The sequence below is a fragment of the Elephas maximus genome, chromosome 10 (assembly GCF_024166365.1).
Source record: "Elephas maximus indicus isolate mEleMax1 chromosome 10, mEleMax1 primary haplotype, whole genome shotgun sequence".
In the NCBI taxonomy this organism is placed as follows: domain Eukaryota; kingdom Metazoa; phylum Chordata; class Mammalia; order Proboscidea; family Elephantidae; genus Elephas; species Elephas maximus.
The window spans coordinates 87,768,205-87,781,496 of NC_064828.1; the positions used below are offsets into that span (position 1 = coordinate 87,768,205).

The 13,292-nt window shown below is 40.5% G+C and overlaps 1 protein-coding gene across 5 annotated transcripts in view; it reads right to left on the bottom strand.

The window, feature by feature from the left end:
- LOC126084020 (acylphosphatase-1) overlaps positions 1-13,292 on the bottom strand; it is a 45,558-nt gene that overhangs the window by 31,322 nt on the left and 944 nt on the right. Inside the window, exons 1-2 of one of the 5 annotated variants that reach the window (XM_049898166.1) lie at positions 9,459-9,681; positions 8,980-9,071 (exon numbers count right to left, since the gene is read on the bottom strand). The exons of 2 other annotated variants lie outside the window; for them this stretch is intronic. Coding sequence is in view for 2 of the 3 variants with exons in the window: in XM_049898169.1 (XP_049754126.1) it covers positions 2,849-2,932; positions 8,980-9,071 (176 nt within the window). In the remaining variant the exon portion in view is untranslated. Of the gene's footprint in view, positions 1-2,848; positions 2,933-8,979; positions 9,072-9,458; positions 9,682-13,292 lie in introns of those variants that run through there. 2 more of the 5 variants (XM_049898169.1, XM_049898170.1) reach the window with 2 other exon arrangements.

Consider the following 13,292-nt stretch of genomic DNA (forward strand, 5'->3'; position numbering starts at 1 on the left):
AGATTGTGTCCTGCCTCATTAACATAACTGCCTCTAATCCTGCCTCATTAATATCATAGAGGTTAGGATTTAGAACACATAGGATAATTATGTCACATCACAAAATGGAGGCCAACCACATAATACTGGGAATCATGGCCTAGACAAGTTGACACATGTTTTGGGCGGATACAATTCAATCCATAAAAACCATCTAATAAAAAAAAAAAAAATTTTTTTTTTTAATCATTTTAGTGGCTCTTCTAGTTGTTTCAATTTCTTTTGTTTAAGCCATTAAACTGTGGTAAGACTGTAAAAAATTCACACAAAATAACAATGCTTTAGAGGGGTAATTTTATTTTTGTATAAATACACGATTAGGATATTACAAAAGTTATTGTTAAAGTAATCTATCTAAATAGAAGGAGTTGGATTATAAAAGAAAATGGGCGTTTGAACAGAATGCATGTCCCAATGCCAGAGTGGTGACTTAGTAAATGTGGGAAATTGTCGGAGTTGGCCAAAGAAAATGTTATGTGCAGCAAAACCGTGTTTGATGAGGAACTGAAACACTTATCAAGTAAGTTATTTCAAAGCAGAGACATGTTTGCATAATGAACAATAGAGAACTGAGCCAAATAAGTACCAGTTTAAAGAATATAGAGGAAATTAAGGACTGAAAAAATAGGACATACCCACAGCATGCACTGCTAACGCCAAACAAGATGGCATCAGAGGAGAGCTCAGAGGGCGGGGCTTGGGGAAGACCCCACGTCCAGCTGCCTGTGTACAGCTGCACTCTTCTGCTTCAAGTTAACCCAGAGAAGCAGGCCATTTCCAGTTCTGAGTTATCGCAAACGGTTACTAGCTGTAAAAGTGATTGTGCCAAGTTTTGACTATGAGGTTACAACAGTCAAATAAATATTTTTATTGCAGTGTGATTTATCTGAACTCCTGAGGGTGAACAAAGCACTCCAAAAATTGATAGGTATTGAGAATGGGAATTTCCTACAGGTTTTATTTGTGCAACTGATTCAGTTCCTATTTTTCAAATGACAGCATAATGCTGCTGATTCATGTTCAGTTTTGAATATCTATCTAAACAAGTAAACAGTGTTTTCTTCCTGTGAAAATTCCTCAAAGCTAACTTTCCCTAATAAGCATATTTCTGCTTAGAAAATCATCTGACAAAATTTTAAGGACTATAATCATCAACTGTAGTTGCAACATAAAAAGAAAATTCCCTCAAATCAATAACCTAGCTTTCTACCTTAAGAAACCTGAAAAACAGTAAACTAAACCCAAAGCAAGTCGAAGGAAGGAAATAATAAAGATTAGAGTGGAAATTAATGAAATAAAAAAGCAATAGAGAAAATCAATGAACCCAAAAGTTGGTCCTTTGAAAAGATCAACAAAATTGACAAATCTTTGGCTAGACTAACAAGAAAAAAAGAAGACTCAAATTACTAAAATCAGAAATGAAAGGGGACATTACTACTGACCTTAGAGAAATAAAGGATTAGAAGAGAACACTATGAACCGTTAAAGATAATTCAAAAACAGCATGGAACCAGGGATATCATTGCTGATGTCAGATGGATCTTGTCTGAAAGCAGAGAATACCAGAAAGATGTTTACCTGTCTTTTATTGACTACGCAAAGGCATTTGGTGTGTGGATCATAACAAATTGTGGATAACATTTTGAAGCATAGTAATTCCAGAATACTTAATTGTGCTAACATAGAACCTGTACATAGATCAAGTGGAACAGAACAAGGGGATACTGTGTGGTTTAAAATAGGAAAAAGTGTATGCCAGGGTTGTATGCTTTCATCATACTTATTCAATCTGTATGCTGAGCAAATATTCTGAGAAGCTGGACTATGTGATGAAGGATGCAGCATCAGGTTTGGAGGAAGGCTCATTAACAACCTGTGATATACGGATGACACAACCTTCCTTGCTGAAAGCGAAGAGGACTTGAAGCAGTTACTGATGAAGATCAAAGACTACAGCCTTCAGTATGCATTGCAGCTCAACATAAAGAAAATGAAAACCCTCACAACTGGACCAATAAGCAATATCATGATAAATGGAGAAAATGTTGCCGTTGTTAATGATTTCATTTTACTTGAATCAATAATCAACACCCACGGAAGCAGCAGTCAAGAAATCAAACGATGCATTGCATTGGGCAAATCTGCTGCAAAAGACCTCTTTAAAGTGTTAAAAAGCAAGATGCCACTTTGATGACTAATGTGCGCCTGACCCAACCAAAACTAAACCCATTGCCATCGAGTCAATTCCAACTCCTAGCAACCCTATAGTACAGATTAGAACCGCCCCATGAGGTTTTCAAGGCTGTAATCTTTATGGAAGCAGACTGCCATATCTTTCTCCAGAGGAGCTGCTGGTGGGTTTGAACTGCCATATTCCGGTTAAAAACTGAATGCTTTAACCACTACGCCACCAGGGCTTCATTGCGCCTGACCCAAGCCATGGCATTTTCAGGGCCTAATATGCATGTGAAGTCTGGAAAATGAAAAAGGAAGACCGAAGAAAAATTAACACATTTTAATTATGGTGTTGGCGAAGAATATTGGTTACACCAAGGACTGCCAGAAGAATGAACAAATCTGTCTTGGAAGTAGTACAGCCAGAATGCCCCTTAGAAGTGAGGATGGCAAGACTTCGTCTCCCTTACTGTGGACACTTTATCTAGAGGAACCAATCCCTAGAGAAGTACATCATGCTTGGTAGCCCAGCCCAGTGCCCAGTGCCCTCAAGAGAGAGTAAGTGAAAAAGAGGAAGAACCTCAATGAGATGGACTGACACAGTGGCTGCAACAATGGGCTCAAATATACCTACTATTGTGAGGATAGCACAGGACCAGACAATGTTTCGTTCCGTGATGCATGGAGTTGTGATGAGTTGGAACCGACTTAACGGGACCTAACAACACAAACAGTTGAAAGACAAATAACTCAGATGAAAAGGATAGATTCCTAGAAAGATACAGAGTACTGAAACTGAGCCAAGAAGAAAGAGAAAATCTGAATAAACTTGTTATAACAAGTAAAGGGATTGAATCAGTAAAACAAAACAAGGCAAAACAAAAGCCTTCCCACAAAAAGATAAACCCACAACCAGACTGCTTCAAAAGTTGAATTCTACCAAACATTTGAAGAAGTACCTTTCATCAATCTCTCATAAATTCTTCCAAAACACTGAAGAGGAGGGAATACTTCCCAACTCATTCTATGAGGCCAGTATTACCCTCATACCCAAACCAAACAAAAACATCAATAGAATACTACAGTCCAATCTCTGTTAAGAATATAGATGCAAAAATCTTCAACAAAATACCAGCAAAGTGAATCCAACAGTGTACTGAAAGTATTATACACAATGATAAATGGAATTTATGCCAGGATTGCTAAGGGTGGTTCAACATACAAAAATTAATCAATATACCATATTAATAAACAAAACAAATCCATATGATCATCTCAACATATGCAGAAAAAAAAATTTGACAAAATCCAACACACTTTTATCATAAAAAACACTCAACAAACTAGGAATAGAAGGGTACATCCTCAACCTGGTAAAGGACACTTAAGAAAAACCCACAGCTAACATCGTACTTAATGGTGAAAGACTGAAACCTTCCCCTCTAAGATCTGGAACAAAAAAAGGAGGTCTGCTCTCTCCATTTCTATTCAATATTTGTTATGGATTGACTTGTGTCTTCCCAAAATGTGTATCAATTTGGCTAGGCCATGATTTCCCGTACTGTGTGACTGTCCACCATTTTGTCATCTGATGTGATTTTCCTATATGTTATAAATCTTACCTCTATGATGTTAATGAAGTGGGATTAGTGGCAGTTATGTTAATGAGGCAGGGCTCAATCTATAAGATTAGATTGTGTCTTAAGTCAATCTTTTTTGAGATATAAAAGAGAGAAGCAAGAACAGAGACCTGGGGACCTCATAACACCAAGAAAGCAGTGCTGGGAGTAGATCGCATTCTTTGGACCCAGTATTCCTGCACAGAGAAGTTCCTAGAACAGGGGAAGACTGATGACAAGGACCTTCCGCCAGAGCCGACAGAGAGAGAAAGTCTTCACCTGGAGCTGGCACCCTAAACTCAGTCTTCTAGCCTACTAGACTGTGAAATAATAAACTTTTGTTTGTTAAAGCCATCCACTTGTGGTATTTCTGTTATAGAAGCACTAGATAAACAAGACAGTATTATACTGGAAGTTCTACCCAGGGCAAAGAAAAGGAAATGAAAGGCATTCAGACGGCAAAGGAAGAAGTAAAACTATCTCTATTCACAGATGACATAATCTTGTATAAGAAAAACCTGAGGAACCCACAAATAAAAAACTATTAGAGCTAATAAACAACTTCAGCAAGGTTTCAGGATAGAAGACCAATAGACAAAAATCAATTGTATTTCTGTAAACTCGCAATGAACAATCCGAAATGAAATCAAGACAATTCCATTCTCCATAGCATGAAAATTAATAAAATACTTAGTAATAAATTTAACAAAAGAAGTACAAGACTTAAATGTACTGATAACTACAAAACACCACTGAAAGAAATTAAAGAAGACATAAATAAATTGAAAGACTTTCCGTGTTCCTGAAATGGAAGACTTAATATTGTTAAAATGACAATATTCCTCAAATTGATCTACGGATTCAATGCAATCTCTATCAAAATACCAGTTGTAGTTTTTGCAGAAATTGACAAAATGATCTAAAACTCACAAGGAAATGCAAGGGCCCAGAAGACCCAAAATAATTTTGAAAAAGAACAATGTTGGAGGACACATAATTCCTGAGTTCAAAACTTACTACAAAGCTACAATAATCAAGACAGTATGGTACTGGCATATGGATAGACATATAGGTCAGTGATTCAGAACACAGAAATAAACCTTTACAATTACGGTTAATTGATTTTTGATGAGAAAAACAACAACAACAAAAAACTTGTTGCCATTGAGTTGATTCCGACTCATGGTGACCCTATAGGACAGGGTAGAACTGCCCCATCTGGTTTCCAAGGAGCAGCTGGTGGATTCCTACTGCGAACCTTTTGGTTAGCCACCAAGCTCTTAACCACTGTGCCATCAGGGCTCCATTTTTTTGACAAGGGTGCCATGATAATCCAATGGAAGAAATAATAGTCTTTTCAACAAATGATGCTGGGACAACAGGACATCGAGCATTGTCTACACAAAAGCTTGTGCGTGCAAAAGAATGAAGTTGATGTCCTTCCTCACATCATATAAAAAATTAACTCACACTGGATGAAATACAAAAATATAAAGAGCTAAAACTATAAAAATCTTAGAAGAAAAACAGGCAAGAACTTTCACAACTTCAGATTAAGTGAAAGTTTCCTAGATATAACACTAACCACACCAACAACAAAAGAAATAGATAAATTGGACTTCATCAAAATTAACACTTTTTTTTGTGCTTCACAGGATATACAACAGGAGAAACTATTTGCAAATCATAGATCAGGGACTAGTAAAGAATTCTTACAACTCAACAATAAAAAGAAAACTCAGTTTAAAAACAAGGAAAGAATTTGAGTTAACATTTCTTCAAAGAAGATACACAAATGGCCAATAGGTACATGAAAAAAAATGTTTAACATCATTAGTCATTAGTGAAATGCAAATCAAAACTACATTGTTGTTTTTGTTGTTGTTAGGTGCTTTGCATCAGTTCAGACTCATAGCGACCCTATGTACAACAAAAAGAAACACTGCCTGGTCCTGTGCCATCCTCATGATCATTGCTACACTTGAGCCCATTGTTGCAGCCACTGTGTCAATCCATCTCGTTGAGGGCCTTCCTCTTTTTCACTGACCCTCCACTTTACCAAGCATGACGTCCTTCTTCAGGGACTAGTCCCTCCTGATAACATGTTCACAATACGTGAGATGAAGTCTTGTCATTCTTCCTCCTAAGGAGCATTCTGGCTGTACTTCTTCTAAGACAGATTTGTTCGTTCTCCTGGCATTCCATGGTATATTCGATATTTTTCACTAACACCACAACTCAAAGGCTTCAATTCTTCTTTGGTCTTCCTTATTCAAATTTACCAGCTGTACCTTGGAAAAAAAAAATTTTTTTTTTTTTTTTTTTTTACCTTGGAAACCCTATGGGGCAGTTGTACTTTGTCCTATAAGGTCACTATGAACCAATTCGACAGCAATGGGTTGGAAGGTTTAAGCTTTGTCTGAAAAGTGGGTTTCAGGAGTGTTTTCAGTTCTAAGTTAGCAGAGTGTCTAGGGACCATAGTCTTCAAGGTTCCTCTAGTCTCTGTCAGACCAGTAAGTCTGGTCTTTTTTTTGCAAATTTGAATTCTGTTCTACATTTTTCTCCCATTCTGTCTGGGACTCTGTTGTGATCCCTGTCAGAGTAGTCAGTGGTGGTAGCTGGGTACCATCTAGTTCTTCTGGGCTCAGGGTGGTGGAGTCTCTGGTTCATGTAGTCCTTTAGGCCTTTTGGCTAATATATTCCTTGAGTCTTTGGTTTTCCTCATTCTCCTTTGCTCCGAATGAGATGGAACCAATAGATGTATCTCAGATGATCGCTCACAAGCTTTTAAGACTGCGTCTGGTATGCATGCAAAAGCTGGCCAATGAATAAAGAAGACCAAAGAAGAACTGATGCCTTTCAATTATGGTGTTGGTGAAGGACAGTGAATATACCATGGACTTCCAGAAGAACGAACAAATCTGTCTTGGAAGAAGTACAACCAGAATGCTCCTTAGAAGCAAAGATGGCAAGACTTCATCTCACATGCTTTGGACATGTTATCAGGAGAGACCAGTCCCTGGAGAAGGACATCATGTTTCGTAAAATAGAAGGTCATCAGAAAAGAGGAAGACCCTCAACGAGATGGATTGACACAGTGGCTGCAACGATGGGCTTAAGCATAACGATTATGAGGATGGCACAGGACCAGGCAGTGTTTCGTTCTGTTGTACACAGGGTTGCTATGAGTTAGAACTGAACTCAACGGCACCTAACAACATAACAACAGAGGAAGAGGAGATATATACCACCATCTGGTCCTTTTCCCTCAACAAATTTGATTAATCTTTGAAGCTGTCACCTCCATTTACTAAATCACTGGAACTTATCCATATAACTGCTAGCACAGCTAACTGCAACACAGCTTTTGCTATGACTTTCAATAATTCTTTCTTTTAACAAGTGCTTCATCAATGAGTATAAAATAGGAGGAAATGATTTGCGAGTAACTGGAAAAAGAGGTATTGATATTTAACATTCATTTTTCAAAGATTCAGATTTGAGTTTTAGGTACCACAATGCCACAAATCTGACACTTGGAAAATTCTGTAGTCCTACCTCATTATCTTTGGGGTTGGAGATATTCTAACAACAATTGTTGTTAGGTGTCTCTGAGTCAGTTCCAACTCATAGTGACCCTATGTACAACAGAAAGAAACACTGCCTGGTCCAGCACCATCCTCATGATTGTTGCTATGTTTGAGCCCATTGTTGCAGCCACTGTGTCAATCCATCTCACTGAGGGTCTTCCCCTTTTTTGCTGACTCTCTACTTTACCAAGCATGATGTCCTTCTCCAGGGACTGGTCCATCCTGATAACATGTCCAAAGTACATGATATGAAGTCTCACCACCCTCGCTCCTAAGGAAAATTCTGGTTGTACTTCTTCCGAGGCAGATTTGTTCATTCTTGTGGCATTCCATGGTATATTCAATATTCTTCACCAACACCATAATTCAAGTGCATCAATTCTTCTTTGGTCTTCCTTATTCACTGTCCAGCTTTCATATGCATATAAGGTGACTGAAAATACTATGGCTTGGATCAGGCACACCTTCGTCCTCAAGGTGACATCTTTGCTTTTTAACACTTTAAAGAAGTCTTTTGCAGCAGATTTGCCCAATGCAATATACCATTTGATTTCCTGATTGCTGCTTCCATGGGTGTTGATTGTGGATCCAAGTAAAATGAAATCCTTGACAATGTCAGTATTTTCTCTGCTTATCATGATATTGCTTGATCTTTGGGGTTAGAGATACTCTAGAAGGGCACTAGCCCAATACTCCCGTACAAAAGGCAGAAGCGAAATTGAGGTTGCATTTGTGTGTGCATACTGAGGAAAGATTAGTGACAGTAAACCAAAACCCAAACCCATTGCTGCTGAGTCGATTCTGACTCATAATGACCCTGTAGGACAGAGGACTGCCCCATAGGGTTTCCAAGGATTGGCTGGTGGATTCAAACTGCTGATCTTTTGGTTAGCAGCCGCAGCTCTTAACCGCTGTGCCACCAGAACTCTGGAAAAGCAGAGGTAGATTCTGCCAATTGTTTGTTCCTCCCCTAAACTAGTCCCTATTACTCCAATTAGCATGGCCAGACTCCATGTTCAGTGTTACCATTACCTATCCTGGAATGGATAAAGTATTTTTAATTAGAAAAGCTTCAGCTGGGAAAGGTAATTGTCCTTTCAAAGTCAAAATGAGTACAAAGGAATTAAGTGGCAGATATAGGAAAAGGTTGAAGAAATGAGAAAAAAGGGGTCTGAAGAAAATTCAGTAGCTATAAAGGAGCAATTCCATAAATTACATAAATGTCATCAGTTCATCTAACTGCTGTGTATTCCATCGATGTTAACATTCCCACAAGGAAATACAATTAGGGAACTAGGGAAGCCGTCTATTCCCCTTCAGAAGAGAAAGGCACATGTGTGTCTCAGGATTTGGGTACCACTCTTAGAAAAAGAACAACAATAATAGCTGTAGAAACTTCCTTTTACGTTATGTTTTACCGATTGCAAAGTATTTTCCTACCCACTGCTCTACAATCTCTATTCCATGAAGCTTCTTCCGTTCACATTCGCCAGAAATATGTCTCTTGTTCCCATGTTCATGACCTGGTATGTCCCCAAAGCCTGTAGGCCACGTACCTGTGTGTACTTGCGGAAAAACACCCCTTGCACCTTCCCAAAAATTTCATAATCCACTGATATCAGGGTGTCGCCTTCTGCCATGTTAAAACCTGTCAGAGACCAGGAAAGCAGAAAAGTAAACGGCTATTCAGGGCCCCTAGTCCAGAGGCTGAAAGGGCCACACCCACACTTCTCCATCCTAAACCACTGCGACCTCTCCCCGACCTTAAGGTCCCCGAAATTCAAAGAGTATACGTGTATATACGCGTGTTTGAAGTAACAGCCACCTGGACGTGAGAGCTTCGGGGTCGCAACTGCCCACAGAGGCCTCTTTTGGGACAATTACCTGTTTACCCCTCCTTATACCCATTCGGATCCCGCTCGCTACCATTTCTGCCCCTTCCCACCAGCCCGGCTTCCACGCGACTGTCAGAATCTCCCTCTGCTAATTGCAAGTGAATCGAGGGGCACTCCCAGGGATCCCGTCCAGGGCTCACCCTCTTCGTCTTTCCCAACGGCCGCCAGGACCCGCCGGGCGACCCCCACGCCAACGTCTCCCACAGCTGCGCCCGGAAGCTCAGGGTGCCGCTCTTCCTTTGCTGCGTCTCATGCCCATCACCTCCGCTCAGCCGATCAGAGATGGCGCACTCGGCCCAGAGCCCGCCCAAAGGGTGGGACTTCAGGCCAAGGTCCCCTGGATGCTGAGGGAGGCCGGGGTTGGGGATCTGTCCAGGGTGTCCGCGCGGACGCCGCAGACGATGCCTTCACCCCACGTGTAGTCTGTCTCCCCCACCTCAGCCGCTAAGTGTACCCCTTTCTTCGTTTGCCAATGAAGAGAAATACATACAGGAAGGAGCACTTAGGATACATTCAATCATTCAATAAGTATTTATTGAGAGACTACTGTGTGCCAGGCACTGCTCTAGGTGCTTGACACACACAAGTGGACAAAACACACAGGATCCCTGCCCCGGAGGAGCTTAGATTCTAAAGGTTAAACATCACAAATAAATAGGATACATACAACCTACAACCTTTCTGCCCTAACTTTTTCTTCCACTCCTCCCCAAATTTGGGGCCATGCCTAGGTCTGGCAGGAGAGACAAATGTACAAAAAGTCCTCCCCGCAAAACAAACCAACCAATCCAAAACCGTTGCTTTCGAGTCCATTCCAACTCATACCGACCCTATAGGACAGAGGAGAACCGCCCCACAGTTTTCAAGGAGCAGCTGGTGCATTTGAACTGCCAACCTTTTGGTTAGCAGCTGAGCTCTTAACCACTAAGCCACCAGGGCTCCACAAGAGGTCCCATTTGGGGTTATTTCTTCTGTGTTCTGGAAGCTGCCCATCATAATCTAATTTACTAAGAAAATTTCAAATAACACTTATCTAAAAAAAGAAAGCACAATAACTTCATGGCTCCAGAATCACAGTTGAGTCAGACAATCTAAGGCAAATAATCAAATTGCATGAGTTTATTTTTGGAAAAGAGAATTGTCTAGGGAGGTTGTGGGTTAGGATGGTTAAAATTAGGGTCCAGTTGTAGGCATCTGAGTCCAGCTAGCCTTATGATTAATACTGTGTATAAAGGAAAGCTGGTATTTCTCGTTGCTATTTGGACTGCTTGTATACATTACCTCCCTTCATACCATAACCCTCCACATGTGAATATGCCAGGTTGGCTGGTTTGGTGAGACAGGCTTCCAATGGAGGCTCTGGTGAGTCATCACTCCACTAGCTTTCCACTATAAGGAGCCCTGGTGGTGCTATAGTTAAGCCCTCAGCTGCTATCTGAAAGATTGGCAGTTCAAGCCCACCCATCAGGTGTGCAGGAGAAAGACCTGGCAATCTGTGTCTGTAAAGATTACAGCCTAGAAAACTCTATGGGGCAGTTCTATTCTGTCGCACTGGTCACTATGAGTCAAAATTGACTTGATGGCATCTAACAACAACAGCTTTGTACTATAAAGTGAGAATCCAGATCCTAAAGAATCACAAAGCCTGAGTGCTGGAAGGGGCCTGGACAGGATGTTATGCTTGGCAATATTTGAAAACAATGCTAAGCAAAGTACCTGGCCGATGTTATTTCTTTTTCTAAAATTTGTTTTTTAAAATAAATTTTTTCTATAGAATTAAAAACTTACGTAGTATCTACAAGGTGCAGGACACTGGAGGATATACAAAGATGAATGATGCATAGTCTTTGCCTCCAAAGAGTTTTTAATTTAGTCTAAAGAACAAATATGCATGCAAATAATGACAATACAATGGACAACATGGTAATTCAATTCCACGAACACCCATTGAGAGTCATCATGAGCTTGTCTTGTGCTATAACAAGGACAGAAAATAGTATGCAAGCACAAAGGAGCAAAGAGATTAATTCTGACTGGAAAGCTTGAAAAGGCTTCTAGGAGGAAGCAGCATTTTATCCAAAGTTACACAACCACAACCTGTAAGTGGTGGAGCTGGGATTTAGCCCGAGGCAGTCTGAGTCTGGAACCTATCTCTATAAATCATATGATCTACCACCTCCCAGTACTAGGAGCTGTGGTAAGATATTACCACTGAGGTGAGAGAGTGCAAGCAGATTACCACTAGAGGCTCTCAACCATAGCTGCTCAGTAGGCCCTTTGGGGAAGTTTCTAAAAATACCAATGCCCAGGCCTCATTACCAGGTACTGCTTTCCAGGTAGTCCCAAAGTGCAGCCAGGGGTGAGAACCACTGGACTAAACTCTGGTATTTATTAAGAGGAGGTAAGGCTGGAAAATCAGGTGGACCTATTCTGGGAGGTTGGAATGCCATGCTAATTACAACTTTATTCTACAGGTAAAGGAGCCAATGTGGAGAAAAATGATAGGATCCTGAGTATTTTGGATGATTATTCTGGCAACAGCATGAAGTATGAGTTGGGGACATTGCAGGGTGGTATTGTCCAGATGAGAAGTGAGGAAGAGCTCACTTAGGACATAAAAATGTAAAGGAGGATCATATATGAGAAACACTGCAGAGGTAAAGTCAACAAAACCTCCCGATGAGTTAGAAGGAAGGGGTGACAAAGAGGGAGGAGTGGAAGATTACTGACGCTCTGAGCAGGACAGGAAATGGGAGAAGTACATTGGGAATGGGAAGATGATCATAAATTTGTTTTCTGTCATATTTAGTTCATGGTTTGTCTTAGTTTCTTAGTGCTGCTATAACAAAAATACCACCAGTGGGTGGTTTTAAAGAATGGAACTTTATTTTCTCACAGTTTAGGAGACTAGAAGTCCAAATTCAGGGCACCAGCTCTAGGGGAAGGCTGTCTCTCTGTCCACTCTGGGGGGAAGGCCCTTGTCTCTTTTCAGCTTCTGTTCCTCAGTTCCTTGGGGATCTTCATATGGGGTGACATCCATCTTTCCCAATTTGTGCTTCTTTGTTTCTATGTCTAAACTGCTCCTTTTATATCTCAGAAGTGATCAGCTTAAGACACACCCTACATTGATATGGCCTTATTAACAAAGAAAACCCTATTCCCAAGTGGGATTACATCACAGGCATAGGGATTAGGATTTATGACACATATTTGGTGGGGGGACACAATTCAATCTATAACAAGGTTCCTGAGAAGCATTCACTTGGAGATGCTAAACTGGCTGTTGGAAATTAAGTCTAGAACTAAGTAGATAGACTGAGGCCTAGAGCTGGATATCATCTAAACAGAGGTGAGAGCTGAAATCTCAACGTTTTGCTGAGATTATTAAAGAACAGACTATTAAGAAATAAGAGGGCTTTGGAGAAAACCTAAATTTAGGAGGCAGGTGGGGTAAGACATAATGCCAGAAACCTAGAAGAAAATGGAGAGAGGACATGGGAGAAGAAATTGAGAGGGCACAGAGGCAAGTAAGAAAAGTGTTTCAAAGGGATAAGTAATCAATAATATCAAATGAGTAGGTTGAAGAAATAGAAACTTTTGTCTTTGGTCATTGGAAGGCCGCTGGTTAAAGTGGAAAGGATGGAAGCCAGACCACAATGGACTGGACAATGAAGGAGAGATGTCAAAGCCGGTGCAGCAAAGGTAGAGTTTTCTATTAAGGGGTCTTGTGGAGAAGAAGAGAAATAAATGGACCCTAACATGAGAAACGGCAGATCAAGAGAAATGAGGTTTGTTTAGCAGGGGGCGGTTAAGCGTATTTTTAAAGCCAAAGAAAAGGAGTATGTGGAGAGGTGTAACTTGGGGTTAACACGAAGTTAAAGTAATGGAGTCAAGTCGTGGAAGGCCCTGGAAGGGATTAATTCAAGAGAACTCCTGAAAAGCGAGACCCTTCCTTGTCAGAAACAGAGGAAAGG